Raw genomic sequence first — 25176 nt, forward strand, 5'->3', positions numbered from 1 at the left:
ATCTTGAAAACGCAATAAACTGCTAAGGAAACTTTTTTGCGATAATAAAATAATTTATTTGTATCTTATAAAAAAATTTTGTATGTCATCAAAACTATAAACATTTATGTCTTCATATCTTAAGTAAGCATTCCTAAGATGGCATCTACAGTATTAGTTAAATTGCCAACTGTACCTTTTCCTCAAGTAAGTATCATGAACATCTTATTAACAAAGTGTAAATCTTTTAATTATTGAAATATACAAATGTTATTTTCAGGGGAAGAAATCACCATCGGATATAGTAACATTAACAGAAAGAAATGAAGGTTTAAGTCAAAATGTAAGACATCAAACTATAAACATTGATAGCGTAACTCAACTTGAACAAAATATGAAATTTTTACAAGAACAACATCAAGCAACTTTAGTTGCCTTACACCAAGAAGTTGAGTCATTACGTCAAAAGAATAGAGGTAGACAATGTGTTATAATATTGTATATTCATAATGTATTTGTTCTGTTTGTAAACAAAACTCTAATATTTGATATCTGTACATAGATTTGCAGTTTCAATTAGTATTCTCAAAAGGATCTACTTATATGCCTAGCAGTCCTTCATCTCCTGAAGATAATGGAACTGGGTTTGTGAAACCAAAGGTATTCTTTGCAATGCTAAGATATTTTAATGTTAGAGGAAAATTATGTATAAATTTTTGTTATACAGGGTAGCCCAATATGCGTGAATATTATACCATTGCAAGTGGAACTTTTAGAGAAAGATTTGCAAGATACTAAGATTTCTTTGCAAGAGGCTAAAACGCAAAACCAGTATTTATCTGAAATTATTGAGCAACAGAAAATGTTAGTAATTGCAATAGCTATGGGAAATACATATTCATAAATGGTAACAAATAAGTCTGTCATAAAGAATATTTTATTTATTGTAGAAAATTGAGTTCTGCTGAGGAACAAAAAGCAAATAAACAGCCAATGACAGACGTAGGAATTCAGGTGGGAAATAGACTTGATCCTGTTCGAACAGATTTAGGTACATGTTTGGAAGTCGCAGAAGGAATGGTAAAACGATTGCGTAAACAGAATGAAGAACAAAAAAAAGAAATTGCAACATTAAAAGCAGCATCGGCAAATACGAATAGTAACAAAGGAGCACGATCTCGTGACAGTCACAATAGTCATCACAGTCGTGGATCACCTACGAGCACCTTACAAGAACAAACCCCCCATAAATTCCCACCATTGCAGAGTCAAAGCTATTGGCACCGCAGAGCACCAAGGTAACATTTAAGATATTTATTAGCATTTCGTATATTTTGCAGTTTCTTTTTCACAATACTAAATGCTACAGAAACGGGAGGAATCGACAGGATAAACCAGATCACCAAACAGAGATGGATTCTACCGTATTACCGCAACTTCAAAACGGCAACATGAAACCAGACACGATGATTTTTGAATCTCCATTTTATCGATCTCGAGGATATCGTCACTATTATCGTGATGAAAATAGTCGAAAATATAGAGGACAAATATCGCAAAAAGATCGTAGAGATAGTGATAATCATCATCACCGACGAGACTACAAGGATAGAAGTTCTAAAGTGCATCAAAAAGAATTTGCAGATTCGACGGAAGGATCGAGAGAAGCTGATAATTCTGCGGGTAGTAAATCATAAAATAGGAACTGTCTGTCGATATAACAAATACGTAGCAGACTTTTCGTTCTCCACTTATATACAGACAATTATAAAAAGACTCGGACAGCGGCATATTTGTTAATAAAAGAGCGATCTACGTTTTCTTATATCCGCTTTAATAATATAATTGATGTTAGTTATATGCATACAGTTTGGAGTAGGATAGTTGTAACATCAAATTAAAATGACGCAACCTTTAATGTAAAAATCTAGTCAAATTTTACTCGTTATTAAAGTAGCAGTATAAAGATAGTGTATTCGTGCTTTAAAGATAAAAAATTATTAGCTTGTACGATTATTTCTGCAATTACAAAGTAAATGGAAAAGTACATGACTGTACCATTTTTATTGGAAGGGAGGATAAGATGTCCCTTCTTACGGAGAAAATATGATTACGATAATGATGGTAATGATGATATTGATAATGATAATGACGAATAATAATAACAATAATAATAGTAACAATAAAAAGAAAAGATACGACCAATATTTATACGATACTAGTTTCTCAAGCTTTAAATGACCGAAGCTTAAGCTAACACACATGTATAATACTTCAATATTGCGTATTTGTTTTACAACGTAAAACTAAATAACCTACTCTAATGATTCGATATCAATTGTAATGCTACTTGCGCAAATTTAAAAAAGAACATATCGTTGAACGATTTAGTTGCTGCTTACGTTACAATTATTTATTATAGCATACGTATTTTCTTACACTATCCATCTAAATGAACGTGATATTTAATGTATGTTGCATTTCATAAAATGTGAGTGACTACATCAGAAAAAAAATATTATTTTTTTATAATATTTATTTTGTTTAGTATGATTGTAAAGAATTATTAAACATTGTTTGTGTTTTAATTACTCTTTGTTTCTTTTTTTAATTCTCCTTCCCTTTGTCATCATTTACTTTGCTTTTAATACAGACGAGGTAAGCACAAAATAATCCTATCACAGACGAGATATAGTATTTTTTGTCACACGACCACCGAGTCCTAGAACCCCATTACCATCATCCTACTGTATCGATTAGGACTGATATTATATCACTACGCTATTAGTAGTAGGAATTGAAATCAAGAACTCTTGGCATTTGTCATTTTAAATGATGAAGGAGCCAAAATTTCGAATCTTAAGATGAATCGGATTAGATTCAGTCACACACATTTGCGTTTTGAGATCCAAGGGTGTATTGACAACACAGTAACAATGTACACACGACCAATATCGATCGTTTTGCGTGATGCAGTTCTTAAAATGACTGTGTAATAAAAATATACATTGGATGAGTGGTCTACTCTATATCTCGTCTGTATTGTAATATTATTTTATGCTGTGTTACGTGGATTCTTGGGGAATTTGAGGGAATTGTCGCCCGTGGAGCGCCAAGGCACTCTGTTCACGATAGTTTAGGAAACTTAATGAATAAGAAAAATCAAACGTTGAAACTTTTAATAAACTAATAAATAACTTGATTGGAACAAGAATAAACGAAATGTTTTAACTATAACTTTATTACGAGATAATACGTCTGAGCTCTTTGAACGAGGAAAATTGAATGAAAGTTCAGGTATCGTTGATTTTCATATACAATGTTTACATGTTTTTGTTAAACGAAAGTCTCCAATTAAATTAAAGATTTTATATAAAGTTATTTGAGGATGAATTTGATTGGTTCTCATTATTTGTTTATCAATACATATTTCCTTTAAAGCGAGTGTTTTACACCTCTGCAATGTTTTGTGCATAGCGACGACGATAAACATTGATTTTAATGAGCAATTGCAAATAGTAATCAATGAAATTTACTGTACATTGTATGTACATGCTTTTGAGTTCTTTTGTTCATTGCTTCGGCTACCCGCTGCACAATTTGAATTTGGCGCGCTTTAACATTCACATTACGGGGCACCACATGACATCAAATTCAGACCGCCCCAAAGCCACATTCACGGGCATGCACAACGAGCGATTAAAACTACGTTCATGCGATAGAGTAACAGCTGAATCGGTAACATTGGAAGCGACATGAAAATGATAGTGGGGCTCTAGAGCCCTCGTGACGTGCAAAAAAAAATGCTCTATTCTGCATCTCGTCTGTGCTCTTAATCTACGTGCAATATAAGTCTGGTTTGAAAAACACTGAATCATTAAAACGGTTAAGCATTGAATTTGGAATTGGTAAAAAATCTCGAATTTGCGCGCCAATGATAGTCTATTTAAGAGAAAAGTTGAAGAACTAAAACTTTGTGAAAAGTTGCGTGGTTTAAAATATAAAAAATATTTTATTTCTGCTTACAGTTTATAATATTCCGTACCTTAGTACATTGTTAATAAATCTAAACTAAATGTTACTCAGAAATCTTATGGCAGGTATTTGATAAATGCCTGTTACACTATGATGTGTTAATATCTGGTATTATGACGTAAAATAATAAGTAACATAACAAAGATTCTAAGAAATTTAATCAACAATGAATTACATTCAAATTTTATTCATATGATTAACTAGTGGTAATATTAAACTTTTCAAATGGCACACATAAGTGAGGTGATTGTATCCTGAGTATTGTATTAATCATCCTCTTCTTAATATATTTTTATTTCATCTATATTTTCATAGATGAAGTTTGGTGATCTTCAAGTGGAACAACGGAACAAAAAATTGGAACGCATCTTGAAAATAGCTTCACTTAAAGAGGGAATCAGTAAAGGAGATGAATCATGGTCATCACATAAGTCTCCTAGTATTTCTAGGATTAATTTAGATCAATATCAGTCCACTACTAATACTTCCTATTCACAAGATTTTAATATTAGCAGTGATGTTGTTTCTTCAAGTAATAATTTGAGAAATATACTTTTACAAAGAAAAAGGATTAACAGAAATCATAAAGTGGTTTCTACATCTAGTGTTAAGAAGTTTAGTGAAGAAAGTGATTGTCAGTCAGATCATTTTTTAATGCCAACGCATACTCTGGACAAAGTTTTTCGTAGTTCTAAAAAATCAGATAATAATGTGACATATAATGTTACAAAATATTTACTAACATCACAGAGTAAATGCCCTTTGTTTGACATTAATAAAGAATCTCTTAAGAGAAAACAGAAATACAAGTCTTGTAATGATAGAGAAAAATACATCAATACTTTTAGTTCCTTACAAATTCCTTCTGATACTTGTCCAAATAGGAAAGTTACAATTTTTACAAAATGGAAAGTCATGTTAAATGAACAAAGTCAGTTAATTATTAGAGGCATGTTAGAATGGTGAGTGTTAATATTATTTTGTTTGAATATCCATTTATTATTTTCTTTATTTATGTTAGTGGAAAGATTGCTCAAAGTAAGCCTATTATGAAGCGATTGACAAGTACCAACATTGAATCTATTTATGAACATTTATACTGTTTGCAAGGAAATATTGTTGATGATGAATGTGGTTAGTATCTCATAGTACTTAACACATTGCCAACGGATAATTTTTTGCTAAAATTTTCCTATAATTATCAATGAAGGGCACACTTGTCGCAAAACGAGAATTCTCGTTTCCCATCGGCAATGTGTTAATTATGTTTCACACATTTATATTCTTTACATATTTAATATTGTTTGTTATATTTATATTTAGAATTACCAGATTACATTAGGAGTAAATTTTACAATGGATTTCCTGATGATTGGGAAAATGTTTGTCAAAGTTGGAAAACATTTTTACAAGGATGTAGCAGAACTTTTCGTTGGCCTACTCCTATTACTGACAGTGATGATGATTTAAAAACTGAAGTAACAGATATTACATTTGCATGTGCAAATAGTCCTGAAGATGGAATATTAAATTTAAAGTCTTTTAAAGAATCTCATATATCTAGAGCATCAGCTGTTACCAATTGTTCATGTAATATCTTAGAGATGAAGGACAAACAAGATTTTAATTCAAATAGTTACAAGAAATGTGATTCATTCACACAAACGTATATATCTGATATAACTGAAAATTCATCTCATCAGGTCGATATTGAACCTTCAAAGAAACAATATAACAATGATAAAGAAAATTGTATACATCAGGAAGATAAAAATTTAAATTATTCTCGTATTAGAAATGAAGAAAACGGATTAAAAGATAAATTAAGCCTTATTCTAAATAATTTAACAGATAAAAATTGTTCTCATGAATGCATTAGTAAAGTTATTGAGATATTAGAAGACTGCTTAAATTATGTTGTTACATGCGGTTCAAGTAAAGAAGATACATTTAATATAAAAAGTTCAAAACTAGAAGGAAATAATGAAAGAAATCATGAATCTCTGGAGTATTGCCAATCAGAATCATCTCCTTTGGAAAATAATATAGGTAAAATTATAGACACTAGTAGTGTATTACGAAGAAAAAGAACTTTTGCAGAAATGAATGAAGCTAATAGTAGCAGTACTTCTGACAGTGAAAATGAAGTATATGCAGGAGTTCCTAAAATATCGATGAAAAGAATGATACGACGAAAAAAAGAACTAATGAAACCTTATAAACGTAAATTAAGGAAAAAAGTAATGCATCAGAAGTATGATATTGCGAAAGAACGGCGCACTTTGGACGTATTCCCAACTATATCAAATTGTACTAAACAAAGTTATAGAAAATCAATAAGATCTAAAGACACAAATGGAATAAATTTTGATGATTCTAGTATCAGTATTATAGAAGACGAGAAAAATGATTTTGCAAAATTGCGAAGTAATAATGATGAGCATGTTAAGTCCGATATTTTGAAAAGTCGTCAGTGGGAGAAATCAAATGATTTTATGAAAAATAAGACAACTCATGAAATGCAGGAACATTTTGTAAAGGAAAAGGATTTTACTGCTACTTGTAAGCCTACCAAACACTTTTGTCCTTCTCATGAAACAACTGAAAATCAGAAACATGAGATTAATATGTCTACAAAAAGAAAGAATAAAATGAGAGAGATGAGTTTGTCTGTAGATACTGGTAACAAAAAAGAAAGCGAAAATATCAAGGATCAGTATCAAAAACATTTATCCTGTCAACAATATGAAGAGTTTTCGACTCCTTTAAAGAATGATAGAAGAAAAACACCAAGTCCTGTTATAATTCGCTCAGTTCCTGTTCATATAGACATTACAAAGAAAAATTCAAAATGTTCTCCACAAAATAGAAAAATATATGTAGTTGAGAATAAAGATAAGACTATTAATGAATTAATAAAAAATGAAAGTGTAATGGAGAGAGAATCTCCTAGAAAATCTGATACTATTAAGAAAAGTAATTTAAATTCCCTAACTGATAGCAAGCAATATTCTAAAGAAAATAATTCTACCACGTTGAAAATATTATCACCGGCTAATTTAAAAATGTCTGAAAATAATAAACCTAAATTATTATCTGCTTGGAGACCAATAGTTTTATCTGACTCAGGATTGCAGTTAATTTTCAAGGGAGACTTATTAAAGTAAGTGTTGAAATATAGATTTCGTATTATTAATTTGGTATAAACTGCATTATTATATTCATATAGTGAGGATGGCCATATTGTACATACAAATTTTACAACGAATAAAGTACTTCATCGAATATCACTCAGACTGATCGAAACAATACACCATGAATTTTATCATCTAATCGGCGAATTAAACGACACAAAACATGGTTAGATATTAAAATGATGTAATGTTTAATAATATTTAAATATTTATATTTACACGTTGCTCATTAATTATACGTCATTATGTTTCATGTAGCTGTTCCTAAAGAGCTGTTAAGCCAGTGCCATTATGGCTGTCCCAGTAGAATAGAACTGTTTTGTAAAAGATGGAAATTATTGGAAAGTGGTAAGTTAAATAAGATTTTTACTATTTATTTTTAAACTATAAATGGAAATTGTTCACGGTTTAGCTGTTACTACTAGTTACGCCGAAATGATGGAAGGATTAAACAATACATCAATGATCAATGGTACACCTGTTGCTATAAGCTCAAAAGGTAGAAAAATTATGCGTCCATTAAATTATTGGACAGGTAAAAAATCATGATTTATTTTCTCTTATTTAGAAAAATGTTAAAGATGTATACGTAATTTATTTGTTTTCTGTGTTTCTTTCGGTTCCAGGAGAACGCATTATTTTCAAAGATGATAATGTAATATATAAACCCGGTAATTCGTCAGATTGTTCTATGCTTAATCATGGAAGTCCTAATAAAAGTAAGCACGTAAAAAATTCGAAGCAAGAAATAAGAAATAAAAGTAAAGCAGAAAATTTGTATGAATCGGAGGTACCTATTGTCATTAAGAAATCATATAACTTAAAGGGTAAACGGGATATGAATCGCGAAGTGAATACATTACCTATCAGCCCTTCTAAACAAATGTAATTTTTAAGTGTATCATTAGTATCAATTTTACAAAATTGCATCGATATTATCAATGGTATCATGTATTCAGGTCTACAAATCATCCATCTTCGGCTGAGCCATATCGTAATGTAGCATGTACATATTATCAAGGCATTCCAGTTAAAGATGACGTGTTATCTGACGATCAGATCTCTCACGTGTAAGCAGTTGCATATTTTACAGTTATGATTAATATACGTATAGCATAACGTAAGTATTTTTCTAATAAAAGATTCGAATTTTTTAATAAAACAATGAACATTCGTTGCTAACTCTTTGGAAAATTATTTCTTATTTTCATGTTATGCTTATAAATAAAAAAAGACATCATGTCTACTTAAAAGAATAAAGTAAAATTACAAGATAAAATTGTTTTATTGTTTAATGGTGTAATTTAACAATTGTATAAAGTATGTAAGAAACATGAGGCGTTCCTAGGTTAGAAACATAAGAACTGTACAAGTATTCAGTATCGATAATAAGAAAATTGAAACAAAAATATGTTATACATACTAATGTGTGATTCTGCATGAATCAGTACGATAGGGAATAAAAATATGAGTAAAAATCAAGTTTGACGGTTTTTCAAACCGCGCTCAATACACGCATGTTTCAAAGGGAATCGAATATATGGTAACACGATGCGCGCGCGAAATATGTCGCTTTAGTATTCACGTAAATATGTAAATGTTAAGAGAAGTATCGTTAAATCGGCATGTTACTCTACATAGTTTTCGATAAGTGGGCTCAGCAAATTTATTTTATGCAAGTACCATTAACGCTCACCGTTAAGGGCACTTTTAATGCGGTACAAACTTCGATTCTTTTCAAAATTTTGCCAATATCCTTTTTTGTTTATATCGTACAATATGATATAATCAGAAAGCATAACTTATTATGAGTAAGCGAACTCGTTAGCTTTCATCGTATAAAGGAGTACCGTCTCCACTAAGAGACATACTCCGAGGGCTAGAATTGGTGTGTGGAGTACCTCGAGGAGATTTATAAGAGGGTGTCCGTGTCGAAGTTCTATTTCGCGGCGTCGTTCTTCCAACTGATTCCTCATAATTTCGTGGTGTTTTTCTAGATTCCTCGTATCTTGGAGTGGAACCACTAATTAAAAAATACGTTAAAACTGTATAGCAAATAAAACAAAATAAACTAAAATGAAATAATAAGCAAATATACTCACGACACTCGAGGTCCGCTTTTTAATCGTGCCCACGCTTCTGCCGCTTTCTTCCAATCCATAGGATCACCGGGTGTCGACATAGGAGGTGTAGGTCTGTGCGATGGAGTTGATCTGTGATGTCCTGGGGCTGTTATCCCTGAAGGAGGAGGTGGATGAATGAAGGGACCTTGTTGATGATTAGGTGTTTGTTGTCCATATCTCGGAGTTGGTTGACCATGATGGTGAGGAGTATGATGCGGCGTCTGGTATGGTGTCATGAATGGTGTTTGTCCAGAAGGTGTGTACGGTGTATTAGGATAAGTGTGTACTCCACTATAACCAGTTGCGTTTGCAGTTCCTGGTGTATGGGGTGGATAATGATGCGGAGTTTGATTCGCTACTTGTGATAAAGAATGTAACATATGATGAGGAAGATTTTGTGCCACCCTTTGTATAGCTTCTTGATTCATTCCTATGTAGTAAAACGTAGACGTGTTAGTATTGAAAAGTTAGTAAAAAGTAAAATCGATAGTAAAGTAAATCGATAAAAATGAATGTACATACCACTTACTGCACCCGGCGTCGTATGATAGGGTGTTCTAGATGTCATAGCGCCACGTGGAGTGCTAGGAGTAGACTGTCCAGGTACCGGATCCCGAAAATGTTCTTTGAACCATCGAAACAAGTCATTTACTCTACCGAACATCTGCCCCCTAAATCGGAATCCTTCTGGTGACACCGTCACATACTCGTGACGACATCGAGTTCGCGGAAGGTAAGATAAAAGAAATTTTCCTGGATAATTCTGAAACAATGCGAGAACGTACACTGAACCGCATTCGGACCTAACCTCATATCGGCCTCGCAACAATAATAATCGGCTTTCGATTATTACGAACCTTTGCGGCGGATATTATATACGGAATTCCTCCTGGATTTTCTTTCTTTTGCTCTTTCAATATTTCCTCCGCTTTGTCTTTAATGCCTTCTACAGTTGCTCTATAATATTTGAAGTCCAACAACTCCGAAGCGTACGCAGCCATAGGATTGACATGTCTCGCGATTATTTCATCTAAATCTTCGAACTCTTCATTTCCAATCCACAAACTTTGTCCCAGAGAAAACGCATTTTCTTTTCCCTCCTCCCTTACGTCGATATGTTGATAGACCTCGTCGGTAACTTTCCATGTGACAGTCAAGTGATCCGCACCTTTACTACTAGGCCTGACAATTGCTTCTCCTTGTTTCATAGTCTGCATTAATTTCTCAGCTTCCGCGAAACTAATGTTGTGGAAAGAGGGATGCACGATTACCCGTTTTACATAGGTCTGTCTTTGTTTTGCCTTTTTCGCATCTTCCTCGACTTTCGTATCCCTTTGTTCCGCTTCCGTGTCGTAAAACGGATCCCTTTGCGGTCTGGAAATAAAGAATCGTTTCCGACGTCGTCACATACGCGTGTCACTTAGGCGTAAAATGAAAACACAATACTATACGATATCAACTTTAAAAAAACACACGCACGCACACACGCTCACACACACGTACCTCCATTCGTGATTTTTATCAGCGAGATCACTACTTTTGCTGGTACATTCAACGCTGAATCGCTCTACTTCAATCTTTATTATGCGACAATGGATTATTTGTCCTATGCTCACTCTCTCTTCCGGATTCGCAACGTGTCTGTCGGATAAATTTTTTATATGAATATAACCTGATATTCCGTTGTCTAATCTCAATCTCACGCCAGTCGCTTTGCCTGGGCAAGCTCCTGCGTCAAAATGATTCCATACTTCGGAGAGTTCTGGAAAGTCATTCTTCAAGCAAAACGGACATTGCCACAAACCCGTTTCGTCGTTTCTCACGGGATTAGCTTGATCCAATTGATCACCCTGTGGCTTCCTATGGCTTATTCCTACCACCGTCGCTAACACCAATTTTCCCACGTAAAATGTTTCTGGAGTTTCTTTCGTCAGAACATCGAACAATCTTTCCGCGCTTGGCGACTGGTATGATACTCGTAAATCTTTGTATCTGTAATTCAATTCTGCTCTGATATCGTACAAAGTGACGCATTTGTTGCCGAAACCTTGTCTTTCGAGCTCTTCCGCGAACGCATCCAAATCAAGATCTTTCAATCTCTCAGGAGATTCGAGGATCTCTTCGAGAGCTCCAGCAGGATTAGCGTCCTCGTCGTCGTATTCTAAAGCATCCACTGCCATCTTTCTCGCCCATTCGTATGTTTCTGGATGAACACGGGATCCATCGAGAACTTCTACGTACGCTTCGGTACTGTCCCCTAAACTATTCGTATCTATCTTGATAAAACCGGCGCAGTTAATAAAAACCTTCGGTCCCATATGACAAGCGGTCACAAGCTGTGTTCTGTTCTCTAACCTTTGATTCGTTTGCTTTAACATCTTGATCAATGCCTGCCCTTTCCTCGGTCCTAACCCGCACACAAATTGCACCAAATTCCCGCAATAGGCTTGCTGCACCGCCTTGTTCACGTCAACGCCGACTTCATTCACGCGATTTACAAATTCTAAATATAAGTTCTCCAGAAGTTCGTCTTTCGGCAATTGGTCCTGTAAGCTATGATACTTCAAGCACAATATTTCCTCGTCAGCGGTGCATAACTGTGAAAATTCTACCAACGGATCCTGCATTCTCCTTGCCAATGAAATAGCCTGCCTCAATAATTCAGGGTAATCCCGAAATTCGGATATCCCTTTGTTACTATTCGAGTAGATTTTAGCTAGTTCATTGTCGCAAATTTCCACCTGAATGCCCGGGAATTGTTCCTCCTCCACCAGGTTCGCTATGCATTCTTTAACGTCAGCCGCTATCATCATCGCTTCCCTCGATTCTCCGCTTATCACTACAACGTGCGGTTTTTTTGTCGATAGAAAATTTCGAATCCCCAACAGATCAGCCTCTTTCATCATTTTCTCATCCTCTCGATAGCTGTTCTTTCGCTTCATCAGGTGAGGCAATCTCAAATAATCCGTGCACTCTCCATCCGGAGCGATCAGACAAGTGAACGCGGCTTGAGAATAATCTGGAACATACGCTAACCCCATTACTCGAAGTCCCTTGCTGGTGTCCCATTCTTCGTCCTCTTCTTCTGGAAATTCACAGGTGTAAGGAGCCACTTTGATCCAATTATACATTTTACGACAACATGCCCTCATCACGCACTCCTTCGCTTCCGCTATCAGATTCCCCCTTAGCTCTTTTTTCAGGCTCGGTAGGACTATGCGCGTAAGAGCCATTTCAACGCTTCCCACTCTCAACGCGTTCCAATCCTGAACATTTTTGCTAAACTCATCTCGATAATAGAGCTGCTTCATTTCATCAACGTAGTTGTTACTCGTATTCCCTTCGATGCTATCGCTCAACGTAATCGTGATTAATTTATCCTCCTCGGCTATCGCCAAATTTAAAAATTGTTCACCAACCAAATCTCGCACCGGTTTATCCTTCAGATACTTCATCCCGTAAATTGGATGGTTTTCGTCTATCTCTTTCATTCCTTTTTTCGTTGGCTTCACCGATATTTTTGCCCTTTCCATGTACATTTCCCGAACGCATTTCCTTACCAAAGGTTCACGCGCTAACTGTATAGCTACCATCAATTGGCTAGCTTTCAGTACCTCTTCAGGACTATTAAGTATTTGACTACAGTATTCGTTGGCAATAGTTAAAGGTTCAGTGAGTTCCTGATCTACCTCGTGTCGTTGATAGTTGTCCCGCAAATTTTCAGCAAAGTGTTCAGGAGTAAGACCAAATTTTTTCGCGAGGCTGTCGAGACCAGCTCGTCTACAAATAGAATATGGGCCAGTTCGAACCGCCTGTTTCAACGTTTCGTCCGTTTCTCCTTCTTCCTCTGCTCCCTCGACTTCCTCCTCCGTCGCATGCGGATCCTCACCATTTTCTTCTGCGTCCGCAATTTCTTGCTTTCGTTTCTGAATCTTTGCTTCTTTACGTGCTTCTTTTTCCTTTTGACGAGCAGCCTCCTGCATCGCTGGTATCTCATGACTATAGTACAGCATGAAGTGATGATAAACATCGTTCAGTTCCTCGTTGGTTTGCACATTTTTTAATCGTTCTACGTCATCGTCTTTAATCAGTCGTACATTATCTGGCAAAGGGGCATCCGGGTTTTTCATAATCTCGTCTAATTGGTAATTCCTCATTTTATGGAATAATTTTAATAAATTTTCTTTTCTCTGACTAAGTTGACACCACTTTGCATCGAATTTATACACCTTCCAAAGATCGTTAATGTTTAATTCCGGTAAAACGTATTCCTTTCTGTAAAACGATATGAAAGGAACCTCGAAGTGCTGATTTCGCATGAAGTCTAAAGCCTTCTTAATTTTACCGATCGTCTGAGGTCCTTTTCGAGCCCTTTCCTTAGCTTCGGCATTCAAATGGGCGTCTTGAATCGAAACGGTTGGACGGCAAAAAGCCTGTTTATAGATCCATTCTGCTTCTAGATCTAGCTCATCCGAACCTTCTGCGACTGGTGTAACAGGAACGGACCGAAGTTGCATTCTTTCTGGTATGTCTGTATTTCGTATCTCGTTATCCATATCGGTGAAATGACCGCGTTTAAGTTCACTTGGTTCGTAAATTTCAAAAATACTTTTCCTCGTAGTTTTCTTTTTCAACTGTTTTTTTGGCCTTCTTGGTCTTTCGGCATCTTCATCATCCATGTATTCATCTTCTTCTTCCTCTTCCTCTTCCTCATAGTCCTCTTCACCGTATTTACCAAATTCATCGTAATCAAAATCAACGCCGAAAATATCTTGAGCTTCTTGAAGTGCAGCATCAGAAAAGATTGGTTTTTTCTTTTTCCGTTTTTCGGCAATCGGTCTGCCATCATCGTCCACAATAAAATCATCTGCGTCTGTGTACTCTCCTTCGCTTCCTTCTTCGTCGAATGTGTCCGCTTCTGGCCTGTGACTGCGTTCGCTTCTTCTTTCATCTTCCTATTGCACAATAAGAACAAATAAATAAATCAGGCGAACGAAAAAGGGAAGAATGAAAAAGGAATATTCAAAGAAATATCCCTTACAGGTATGATTATATACAGGGTGTATCTAGTAACTGCGCTACTTCGCAACTGCTGCACCGATGCACTTGCGTAAAAAGCCGCATTACAGGATGATATACAGCTTGTTAAACCATGGAAAATTTTCCTCTATAATTTTTTTCTATCTTCAATAACAACCGAGTTATAACTCGACCCAGTTACTAGATGCACTCTATATACAGAGTGATTCACCGAACTTGACGACCTGAAATTGCTCGTAAACTATTCGCTGAACGAAATAGTGTATGAAGCAAAAGTTGCATGATTTCAAGGGGGACATATATTACAATAATTGTTTTTTCTACATTGTTTTTATACATAAAGTTTTGAAGGTCACCATGATTTTTTTAAATGGAACACCCTATATTTCTTTACGGAAATTAAGAGAGCATGAGAGCTGAGTAAATAAATATTAAGGTGTAATATATCTAAAATTAGTATTTATTGAGATATTTACGATAGAAGTTCTATTCTATTAAAATCGAACTTACACAAAAACAGGTAGAAGCATATTTCACTATCCGTAAATTTGATTTTATATGTATAGTATGTCCATTTTAAATGTCTACACGTGATTATTTCTGTAAGTATCGGAAATGCAAAAAAATGTTTCAGATAAAAGTTGTATGGTATCGAGGGGGACATATTATAATGATAATTGTTTGGCCTTGAGATAACACTGGAGAGTCCTGTAAGGTCACTTTTAAATTTTTAAATGAAACCCTACACTTTGTATTGCATATTCTTATAGTTAATACTGAGACGTATTCAAAACACTACCTACACATGTATTTTTCGTAAGCCACTGTTGAGTTATTAACTTTCAAAGTTTATGTGCTGACGGTATTAGAGTTACTCAATGTACACCGCGAGGAGGTTGCTCGGTCGGACTTTGTACATCATGGTGGCTCTAAAACGGAACGAATGTGTGTGTGTGTGTTTTTCAAAATAGTCTAATCTAAGGTGCCTATCCTTCAACATGTCCTCCATTATTAACACATTAACTGCCCACGCTGGTCCGTAGGGACCAGCACGAGAGTTTCCGTTCACGCTATGCCGGTCTATGGTACAGTTTCGTTCTCTAAGCAGACCATATCAAAGATTTTCGAAATTTTTTTGTCCACACAATTTACAATGTTGTCAGATTTAGAAAGTGATACATCCACTGAATTAATTTCATAGAAAATCGGCAAAAAACTTAACAAAAAGAGTAGTAACTTACTGTAACATGTGAAAAGGAAACCCGCATCTTTGTTTAAATTGTTTTAATAAATTACATTAGTTTTTAATAAAATATTATATTTTCTATATAATACCATAGTTAATACCTTTAGTTAAGGCTCAGACCGGCGCGGCAGCCTAGCTTAAAGCAAAAATCAACCGCCGGTCCACATAGATCGACATAAACAGATGTTATTTTTGCACATGCGAATTACTTATTCATTGGCGTAATTCCATTACACTTTCAACTGAAGTGCGATAAACTATTTGTTTTAGGTATCCCCACAGAAAGAAATCGCACGACGAACAATCTGGCGATCGCGGTGATCATGATACTAGACCGCCACGTCCAATCCATTTACTTTGAAAATTTTCATTTAATCAGTTTTTTACTGCTGATAAGTAATGTGGGGGTGTACCACCTTTTTGGTACCATATATTTCTTCTTTCTTCTAATTCCATATTGCTCAAAATGTCAGTTAGGTATGTTTGCAAAAAATTGTAAATATTTTTGTCCATTGATCGTTCCGTCCAAAAAATACGGACCTACTAATATCCCGCACTACACCGTTACTGAGTTTCGGTACTGATTGCGGTGTATGTCCGGCAATGCTAATGCTGGTGGTACGTAAACTTTGAAAGTTAATAACTCAATAACGGCTACTGTGTAGGTAGTGTTTTGACTACATCTCAGTATTAACTATAAGAATATGCAATACAAAATATGGAGTTCCATTTAACAATTTAAAAGTGACCTTTACAGGATTCTCCAATGTTACCTCAAGGTCAAACAATTATCATCATAATATGTCCCCCTCGATACCATATTTTATTATAAAACCTAACCTATACTGTATACATATACAGAGTGTCATGTAACCGATGATACAAGTGAGAAGGTGGTGATTCTATATGAAAAATTGAATTGAAGATATAGAATAAAACTTTTTCATAACATGTTTAGTTTTGGAAAATGATTTCCTTAATTTAAATTTACATTATTATACAAAATGTTGAAAGTGACATTCGTATTAATGCACACAAATCCTAGCTTTTTAAATTGGAGAGTCGTGGACTGATGATACACTATTTTGATGCTTAATTGTGTGAAAGCCTATATGATTCTTTCTTTTAGCTGCATATTTACACTATCTTCCACGTAGATTATTTCTTTGCGAAATGTGACATTACCAGTGTTTATCAACGTAAAAGTATGAGTAGAAGCAACAATTTGGAGCGAATCTTTAAATTCAATTTTCTCAGAAAAGCCCCGTATGAAAAAGTTTCATTCTATATTTTCGATTTAGTTTTTCTGCTTGTACCACCAGTTACATGACACCCTGTATATGTATATATAGACTCCTACATATATTAATTTCCCTTTCCTGATGTAAGTATAAAAACAGGTATGAAATATTAATCTTGTAATACGCAAATTGTCAAAGAGGATAATATAAATCTCTCTGATACATGATACAAATAATTCCATTGCATGACTAAGAGATAATGTTCAAAATTTAACTTACATCTCCAGAGCCTTCGAAAAGCTCATTCGCGATAGCATCTCTGTCATCATCCACTTCCTTCTCCTGCTCTTCCTCTGACTCTTCATCTTGAATCCTGCGGAGGCGTTTGAAACGTTTCTAAAGTAAAGAATTGTGTCATTTTATTTGTAAAATTTCTTATTTCTTAAATGAACAAATTCATTCACACATACCCTCTCAACTTTTACTCCTAAATTTTCTTCTATCAAATCATAATCTTCATCTTCTAGACGGTCATCAAAATCCTCATCGTCACTCTTTTTACGTTTCTTAGATCCTCCAGAAGCGTCGCTGTCTTCTCCTTCACTTTCTTCTATTGGATTATCATCGATCAAGTCCTTAAGTTCTTCACGTAAGCGATCTTCATCATCTGTAAGAAAATGACAAATATATTACTCACACCTAATAATGGAGCAATTCTAAATTCTATTGTTGTATTTCAATGTACAAGAATTTTTTCAAAAAAGTTTAGATACAACCTTGGAACGTATTACTCTATCCTCACCTTCCTCCTCTTCTTCCTCACTTTCTTCCACAGCTTTAATTTTCTTTAATTTCTTTTTTTCATTATCGTCTAACTCCTCCTCCTCCTACATCGTAAGAGAACATCGATCAGTAACGAATATTAAACGATTCAACTAGGATTTTACAGTATTATGGATATAATGATATTTAATTTAATGATATAAATATGTACCTCGCTTTCTTCTGCTTCTGAATCCAAGAAATCGGCCATTTTTTTAAGTTTCGATGATAAGTGCTTCCAATTGACAGGATTTACGTTGCCTCGAATAACTTGAATGTCTCGTATTCAAACAAGAACAACAACTTAATGCTAAATCCAACTAGACTCAGGAATCTTTCGTTAATAGGGAAATTATTACAATCCTGATATCTCTGTGTGAGAAACCCTAGCAAAAGAGAACCACTGATAATGCTGTACGTTGATTAAATTTTCTGATGTTCGCAGAAAAATACCAAGGCTAGAATAATTAAATAAATTATATACTAACATAAATTTAATCATATCCCCGAAAATTAAATTTAGACAAGGTATCAAATGTTAAATCTTACCATTTAATATTACTTCTAGTTTTTAAGACATAAGGCTTGTATTGTTACGTATTTTGCGGTAGTCACGGGAAAAGAGATCATCGGTTGGTGCCCGTGGAGCGCTAAGCCCTCTGCTCGCTGTGGTAGGGGAATATTCAAATAAACTTAGCAGATTTTCGTTGCAACTGATACTTTTATATTGTAAAACTGTTTCAAAATCCTTTAAGGATTACGAAGTTTCAAGACTCAAGATACAGAACCGAATGAATGACTTGGGAAATTTTTGGATGTGAAGTCTTTCTTCTTGTTCTTCTCACAGAATCTGGATCCTCCTCTGGTCCTCCTTCCAGATCATGGTGGTCCAATCGAGAGACAGTTTCCACCCCATAGATCGGCGCTTCTTCTCCCACACGTATTTCACCCCCGATCCTTCGTTAGTGGATGACGGTGGTAGCGCTTCGTTGGTAATGGTGGAAACGCAACGCTGATATAACCGCCAACGTGATATGACATGCAAGAGAAAATGTGCACATAACAATTCGCGCGAGAACTAACCCTTAATAATATTTATTACCTTTTTAAAGTTCTAGCTAGTTGACTCGGCTGGATATCATTGAGATACAAAACAGAACGAAGAGCGTACATTTCTGAGTCCCGAAATAAACATCCTGTCGAGAAAGTCTACGTGGCTTAAACTTAAACTCTCAATTGGTTACGGTTCTTAATTAAAATCTTTCGACTACAATAACAAAGCATTTCCGTTCCCGAGTTCTAACTTTCCATCGCCGTACCACGCATCCCATCTTTAGACGATTTCCAGATACAGTCTATCTTTTTGAAACATACATTATTGACAATTCAAATTGCGCTCCAGCTGTGCGCGTCGATCTTTCTAGATTATGACCACCCTGAAGCTATATTCACGAGCATGCACGACGAGTGATTAAAGCTACGTTCACACGATAGCGTAACAGTATGTTCGATAAAAAAATAAGAATTACTTTTTTTTATTCTTGTTAACCCCTAACTTACAAATACCATTTTAGTATGTTTTTTGCATTTATTCCTATTTCTTTAATTAGTATAATCATCGTTCAAAATGTTAATTTATGTTATGTTATAAAAACTAAGATAATATGTCGACTATATTAATGTGTAGTCTATGTTCGCGTCATATTTATTAGTTTAAAAAGTTTCAGTTAAAATTGCCATCGAACAAATATAATTTGCCTATAATATTTCTGTATATTTTCTATTAACGGAAAATTTTTATTTCTATTAATAAAATTTTTACAAAAGACAAGTCTTTTGTTATTTTTGACAGTGAGGAAGATGTTTATAAAAATGAAGAGAAAGAGTAAGTTTTTGTTATCGAAAGTAGCGGAAATAGCATAAATATATTTTTAAATGTAACACCTGAAAAGTAAGTCATTGTTTTTATCAACTTTCAGTTCTATTTCATCTTTAAATATTGTATTGTTTAATATTCAGTTATACTTTTTAAGGTCTAGTTTTTCTTCGTCTGAAAAATCATCGTTAACAGAAGAAACAATAAGGGAGAGAATTAGGAAACAAACACTTGCCGACAAAAGTTTAGAAACAAATCAATTTCACATAATTTAATTAATATTTATCATTATATAACAGGAATAAATTAATATTACTTATACTATGAGAAAGCTATGACTTCATAGATTAGAAATTGATAAAAATTATTTCTGATATACTATATAGTGGTTATATTCTGTATTTAATAACAGAAATGGGCTATTTTCGTGCGGACAAAAGTTAAGAAACCATATATCGACAATGTTGTTTCTCTGGATAGGTGACTGTTTTCCATTTTTTTTTTTATTTCATATTGACGTTTAGTTAGTTACATGTATAACATCAAACATGACAGACCGATTTAGTTGTTATAAAAATGGCAAGTAGGCATTATTTAACAGAAGCAGAGAAACAAGTTATAATTAAAATGTTCAATGAAGGACAAAAAAAATAGACATTGCTAAAACATTTAATGTGAACCGTTGTGTAGTAACAAAAATTGTACAATGATTTCAACAAAGTAATACTGTTAAAACAGCATTGCGGAGAGGTAGACCTCGAAAAACCAGTGAAAGGATGGATCGTAGAATTATAAAATGTTCAAAAATTAATCCATTTTATAGTAACTACACAAATAAAAAGTGAATTAAAACTTTGAAAAATTAGCACCAAGACTATAAGTCGTCGATTGCGTGAAAATAATCTATTTGCATGTAAAGCAGCAAAGAAACCATATATTTCACCAAAAAACAGAAAGTCACAAGTAGAATTTGCTAAGGAGCATATTAATTGGACAGATGATCAATGGGCAAAGATTTTGTGGAGTGATGAAAGCAAGTTCAATCTGTTCGATAATGATGCTAGAAACAATGTGGGACAACTGCCTGGCCAAAGGTTTAACATTAAATACCTCAAACCAACAGTCAAATTTGGAGGTGGAAATGTCATGGTATGGGGTTGCTTTTCGATTAATGGTACTGGTCCATTAATCCAAATTACAGATATTATGGACAGATTTTTATATAAAAATATATTGCAAAATCATATGCTACCATTTGCAAGAGAAAAATTGTGTACGGATTGGTCATTTCAACATGATAATGGCCCTAAACATGCTTCCAAGTTAGAAAAAGGGTTTTTAGCAGAAGAAAATGTTAATGTTATTAAGTGGCCCAGTCAGTCACCAGATTTAAATCTTATAGAGCACATGTGGGACTATGTTGCACGACAATTAAAAACGCAAATATATAGCAACAAAGACGAATTAATGCAAAAAGTAACAAAAATATGGTCCGAAATTCCAATAGAACTTTGTATAAAATTAATAAAGTTAATTCCGTCAAGATGTCAAGCAGTAATACGATCCAAGGGATTTTCGGCACGTTATTAATGCGTTAATAAAAATTTACTCTTTTATATTCAACTATACTTATTGTAAAATAAATGTTTCTTAACTTTTGTCTCATTTAATTTTGGTCATATTTATTTCTCACGCTTATATCTATCAAACTAAGGTAGATTTAATATATATATTTATGTATTTATACTAAAAATGATATACCTTTCATATTTTGTTTATTTAATAGTATACAGAATTGAAAAAATAATACATGTTATAGAATTACCGAGCGACTGCTTTTTTTTTTAACTTTTGTCGGTAAGTGTATGTCCTATTATTTTAGCAATGGAGATACCTGTGGTCATAATGAAATTGACTTTGTATCCGCCAGTAGTCGCGAAGAATGTAACACTAATGACAATGTTTTAAATGGTATTGTATTTTATTAAGCACAATAACATTAAACGAATATTGTAATCATTCTACTCCTTAGATGATATTAACCTTCCTGAACTCGCGTAATTTTTCTCTCACACCAATTTTTAAATGATCGGAATATGGTATTTACATTGTACAGTTTCATGTAATTCATTTTTAATATTTATTTGGAATTATTATCGAATGAAAAAATACACAAAATGATTTGGAATAATATTTATTTTTGTATCAGTCTATAGATACAATTTTTAATAATTTAAATTTAAAGCTATATACAGCAGATAAACTTTAAAAAATCAATTTTTTTTCATAAACTAAAAAAAAAATCTAACGAAACATAAAAATTAAAATGTGTGGAATCATGAAAATAGGAATTAATTGTTTTCAAACTTTGAAACATAGCAATCTTGGCATATCATATTTGTGTGTTCCAAACAGAAGTATTTTTGGCATTTACTACAATTGTACTTGGTTTTCCAGTTTTTCTTTGAAGAACAGTGTGAACAGTGTACTGGTTTTGTATTTTGGTTTGAAGTACTTTCTTGTTCATTACGATCACAAAGTTGGACTAATCTTTCTCTGATCAGTTTTGGCAAAGGATCTAGCCGAATAAGCATGGTAAAAGTGCCCTCAAACCGAATCGATCTTGGTGCATATCATTCGATAGATCACTCGAAGAAAACCCTTTCTGCCAAGTATCAAGCTGCTACCCCTATTACTAGGGTAGTTACAGGGCGAAACGTAATTTACAGTTTAAGCTCCATTTCTTTTATTCTGCTCAATGAAAACGTATGAAAAAAATCATGGATGTGCTACCCAATGGCATACATGTCTGTGATTTTTTTCAGAATTGTTGACTGCAAAATCGATTTTTAAAAAATTCGGAAAGTATATAAATGTTGGTTTTATATTGAAATTATCAAACGACCACGTTTATATTTTTACAGTATTAGTGTCTTGTTATGGATATTAATGTGTAATTTTTTCAGATTTTTTTGAGAGGTGGTTCATACTTAAAAAAATTATAAACCGATATCTCCTAACCTTTCGAACGCAGAGTGGCATATTCGTATAATCGACATACTTTATTCATTAAATGGTCATTATATGCATTTCCAAATACTTTCACATGTTTAAGTAAATCAATACACTTAATTTGGATATATCTTTTTTTTTTACATGAGGGAAATCTTCCAAAGACACCCCATCACTCCTGGAGTGGAGAGGCAAGGTAGTGTGGATTCTTACGGAATTCTTACGGAATGACGCCCTTTTCCAAAAAATCTAAAAAAGTTATGAGTCAATAAACATGACAGGCAGCTTTTACTGTAAAAATATAAATGTTGTCTTTTGATAACATCAATAAAAAATTGGCATTCTAAATGTTATTTAATTTTTTAAAAATAGGTTTTTCAGTCATAAAATCTGGAAACATTCTCAGATATGTAACACTTTGGCTATAGTAGATATATCATTTTTTTCATATTTTTTTATCGAATAGAACAAAAGAAGTGAGGCATGAACTGAAAATTATAAGTTAAGAGTAGTTAGGTCGATAACTACCCTAATAATAGGGGTAGAAGGCTAAAACTTTGTCGAAATGGTTTTCCTAGGAAGCTTTTTCAATTGACGTATCACACGTTTATTCGTCTAGACCCTTGACACTTATTACGATGTAGATGGTATACCGATCAAACCAAGATCATCTCCAAAAGCTAAAGAACTCGGAAAAAAGGCTCAAACAACGTTCGACAAAGAATTAGCTTTAACAGTTGATAGATTACAAGATTTGCATGGATCTCTCGTAGATAGACTGGGCCGAGGATGAAAGAGCGGAAGATTTAAAAGGCTTAAATATGAACTTAATCTCGCATCAGTAACACGCATTGGCGTGGTTGATCTGAAGGGCGCAACAAAGACCTCTTGGCGATGTTCTTGCCAATGATATGGGTTTGGGTAAAACTTTAACAATGATGCCTCATTGTAGCTAGCATTGCTAAAACGAAATTAAAAGAGGGGGAAGATTGCAGTGACGATGAATGAATGGATAATGATAAACCGTTGCGATATAAAGGAGGTACGCTTGTAGCTTGTCCAGCATCTTTGTTGTCGCAGTGGGAAAAGGCAATAAATCAGAGATGCAAACGAGATATTCTTACCGTTGAAGTTTATCATAGTACAAATCAAGAACATGTGGCAAAAGGATTAGCGAGAAAGGACGTAGTTATTACAGCGTATAATATTTTAATCCATGAATTTAAGTCAAACTCTACACTATATAAGATTCATTGGAAATCATAAAAGTCTCAAGCCTGCCAAACAGTATGTGGTCTCTTAGGGAGAAAACGGTAGGCTCTTACTGGCACATCTATTCAGGACTGGGAGTTGGATTTATATTCCATTTTAAAGTTTTTGAAGTGTTCACCTTTTAATGATCTTCGAGTGTGAAAACGTTGGGTAGATAACAAAAATGCCGCTGGTTGTCAATGATTAGCAACTATGATGAAAATGTTAATGTTGCGTAGAACGAAGTAAAAGCTTCAAACTAATGAAAAGCTAGACAATTTGTCGGAAAAGTTTATAAATGAGATATTTATAAAGCTCAATTCACAGGAACAGTTTGTATATGAAAAAGTATTAATTTATTCTCGTACATTGTTCGCGCAAGTTTTGGTGTAAAGGGCAGAGAAAGATCATATGGCTGTTTCAAGCGGCGGAAGATACGAAAAACCATCCTTTCTTTCGAACCCAAGTGTACGTGGTTAAGTTGTACGGTAAATAGTTCTTCGAAATAATTGTTCGCTCTCCCTTTTCAGATAAAAATACTCACTTTACGAAGGCATACAACAAATTATTGTCGTTACATCACGTGAAAGCCCACGAAATTGTTTTTTTTTTTTTTTTTTTTTTTTTTTTTCTTTTTTTTTTTTTTTTTTTTTTTTTTTTTTTTTTTTTTTTTTTTTTTTTTTTTTTTTTTTTTTTTTTTTTTTTTTTTTTTTTTTTTTTTTTTTTTTTTTTTTTTTTGACTGAAATTATGTCAAATTCGCGTTCATCCATCGCTCTTTCATTCGATGCTGGATCAAGATGTCATGAAAAAGACTGCAATAATGAAGATAGAAAATGTAGACCTAAACCTACTACCACAAATAGGTAATATAATGTAGGAGGACTCTAAAAATAACGTTTTATGCATTATGCTATATGCCCCACATTATGCCCCGATTCAAAGAAGGCAATGAAAAAGATATAGGCGTTGATCGCAGAGTAGCTGCAGATTTATTCACGTCTAAGAATTCTGCCTTTAAACCCGATCGTATAAGTTTTAAGGTGAGTTATCTCTATTCTATACGTTTTGAATTAGAAAATGTTTCGATTAATTTATGGCATTTAATTAATTTATACGTATCTCGAACGTAGTTAAAGATGGTGCTTCACACGATGGAAGAAATTTTACAAAAAAAAAAAAAAATGATAAAATGGTCATTGTTTCTCAATAGACGAGTACATTAGATATTATAACGTCTTGTCCATCTTTGATACACGGCGCTACATTTAGTATGTTCATAGGAAAAGTGCCTATCAAGGAAGGACAGGTAGTTGAGATAAAATATGAATTTTTGGTTATGTCCAATCGTTTGATACC

At 33.9% G+C, this 25176-nt stretch overlaps 3 protein-coding genes and 1 pseudogene across 4 annotated transcripts; 3 read left to right on the forward strand and 1 right to left on the reverse strand.

Annotated features, from left to right (window-relative positions):
- Nucleotides 1-110: 110 nt before the first annotated feature.
- Nucleotides 111-1883, forward strand: LOC108574931. Its single transcript, XM_017937599.1, has 6 exons — nucleotides 111-186; nucleotides 260-455; nucleotides 542-639; nucleotides 707-843; nucleotides 930-1277; nucleotides 1349-1883. The coding sequence occupies exons 1-6, from the start codon at nucleotides 139-141 to the stop codon at nucleotides 1674-1676; spliced, it is 1155 nt and encodes a 384-aa protein (XP_017793088.1). The 5' UTR covers nucleotides 111-138; the 3' UTR covers nucleotides 1677-1883.
- Nucleotides 1884-4125: 2242 nt separating this feature from the next.
- Nucleotides 4126-8282, forward strand: LOC108574847. Its single transcript, XM_017937494.1, has 9 exons — nucleotides 4126-4257; nucleotides 4330-4976; nucleotides 5036-5148; nucleotides 5338-7177; nucleotides 7244-7374; nucleotides 7467-7556; nucleotides 7621-7743; nucleotides 7835-8093; nucleotides 8168-8282. Exons 1-9 carry the CDS (start codon nucleotides 4240-4242, stop codon nucleotides 8280-8282), a joined length of 3336 nt encoding a protein of 1111 aa, XP_017792983.1. The 5' UTR covers nucleotides 4126-4239.
- A 579-nt stretch (nucleotides 8283-8861) lies between these two features.
- LOC108574980 (transcription elongation factor SPT6-like) lies at nucleotides 8862-17947 on the reverse strand. 2 transcript variants are annotated; one of them, XM_017937665.1, is made up of 9 exons: nucleotides 17853-17947; nucleotides 17661-17745; nucleotides 17329-17525; nucleotides 17138-17254; nucleotides 10835-14286; nucleotides 10189-10705; nucleotides 9857-10094; nucleotides 9314-9761; nucleotides 8862-9231 (listed from the first exon to the last, which is right to left on the reverse strand). In XM_017937665.1, exons 1-9 carry the CDS (start codon nucleotides 17889-17891, stop codon nucleotides 9033-9035), a joined length of 5292 nt encoding a protein of 1763 aa, XP_017793154.1. In that variant the 5' UTR covers nucleotides 17892-17947; the 3' UTR covers nucleotides 8862-9032. The 2 variants fall into 2 exon arrangements, with proteins under 2 accessions (XP_017793154.1, XP_017793153.1); XM_017937664.1 differs by having other exon boundaries at nucleotides 9311-9761; nucleotides 9854-10094.
- Nucleotides 17948-20104: 2157 nt separating this feature from the next.
- Nucleotides 20105-25176, forward strand: part of LOC108574848 — a 5119-nt pseudogene continuing 47 nt past the window's right edge.

Source organism: Habropoda laboriosa, unplaced genomic scaffold (assembly GCF_001263275.1).
Source record: "Habropoda laboriosa isolate 0110345459 unplaced genomic scaffold, ASM126327v1 scaffold210, whole genome shotgun sequence".
NCBI classification, from domain to species: domain Eukaryota; kingdom Metazoa; phylum Arthropoda; class Insecta; order Hymenoptera; family Apidae; genus Habropoda; species Habropoda laboriosa.

Coding starts and splice junctions, on each gene's coding strand:
- LOC108574931 (XM_017937599.1), top strand. CDS start 139: ATGGCATCTACAGTATTAGTTAAATTGCCAACTGTACCTTTTCCTCAA. Junction 456..541: donor ATTACGTCAAAAGAATAGAG/GTAGACAATGTG, acceptor ATCTGTACATAG/ATTTGCAGTTTCAATTAGTA. Junction 640..706: donor CTGGGTTTGTGAAACCAAAG/GTATTCTTTGCA, acceptor TTTGTTATACAG/GGTAGCCCAATATGCGTGAA.
- LOC108574847 (XM_017937494.1), top strand. Junction 7,178..7,243: donor TTCAAGGGAGACTTATTAAA/GTAAGTGTTGAA, acceptor ATATTCATATAG/TGAGGATGGCCATATTGTAC. Junction 7,744..7,834: donor TCCATTAAATTATTGGACAG/GTAAAAAATCAT, acceptor TTTCGGTTCCAG/GAGAACGCATTATTTTCAAA.
- LOC108574980 (XM_017937664.1), bottom strand. CDS start 17,891: ATGGCCGATTTCTTGGATTCAGAAGCAGAAGAAAGCGAG. Junction 17,255..17,328: donor TAGGAGTAAAAGTTGAGAGG/GTATGTGTGAAT, acceptor TCTTTACTTTAG/AAACGTTTCAAACGCCTCCG. Junction 9,232..9,310: donor AAAAGCGGACCTCGAGTGTC/GTGAGTATATTT, acceptor TTTTTTAATTAG/TGGTTCCACTCCAAGATACG.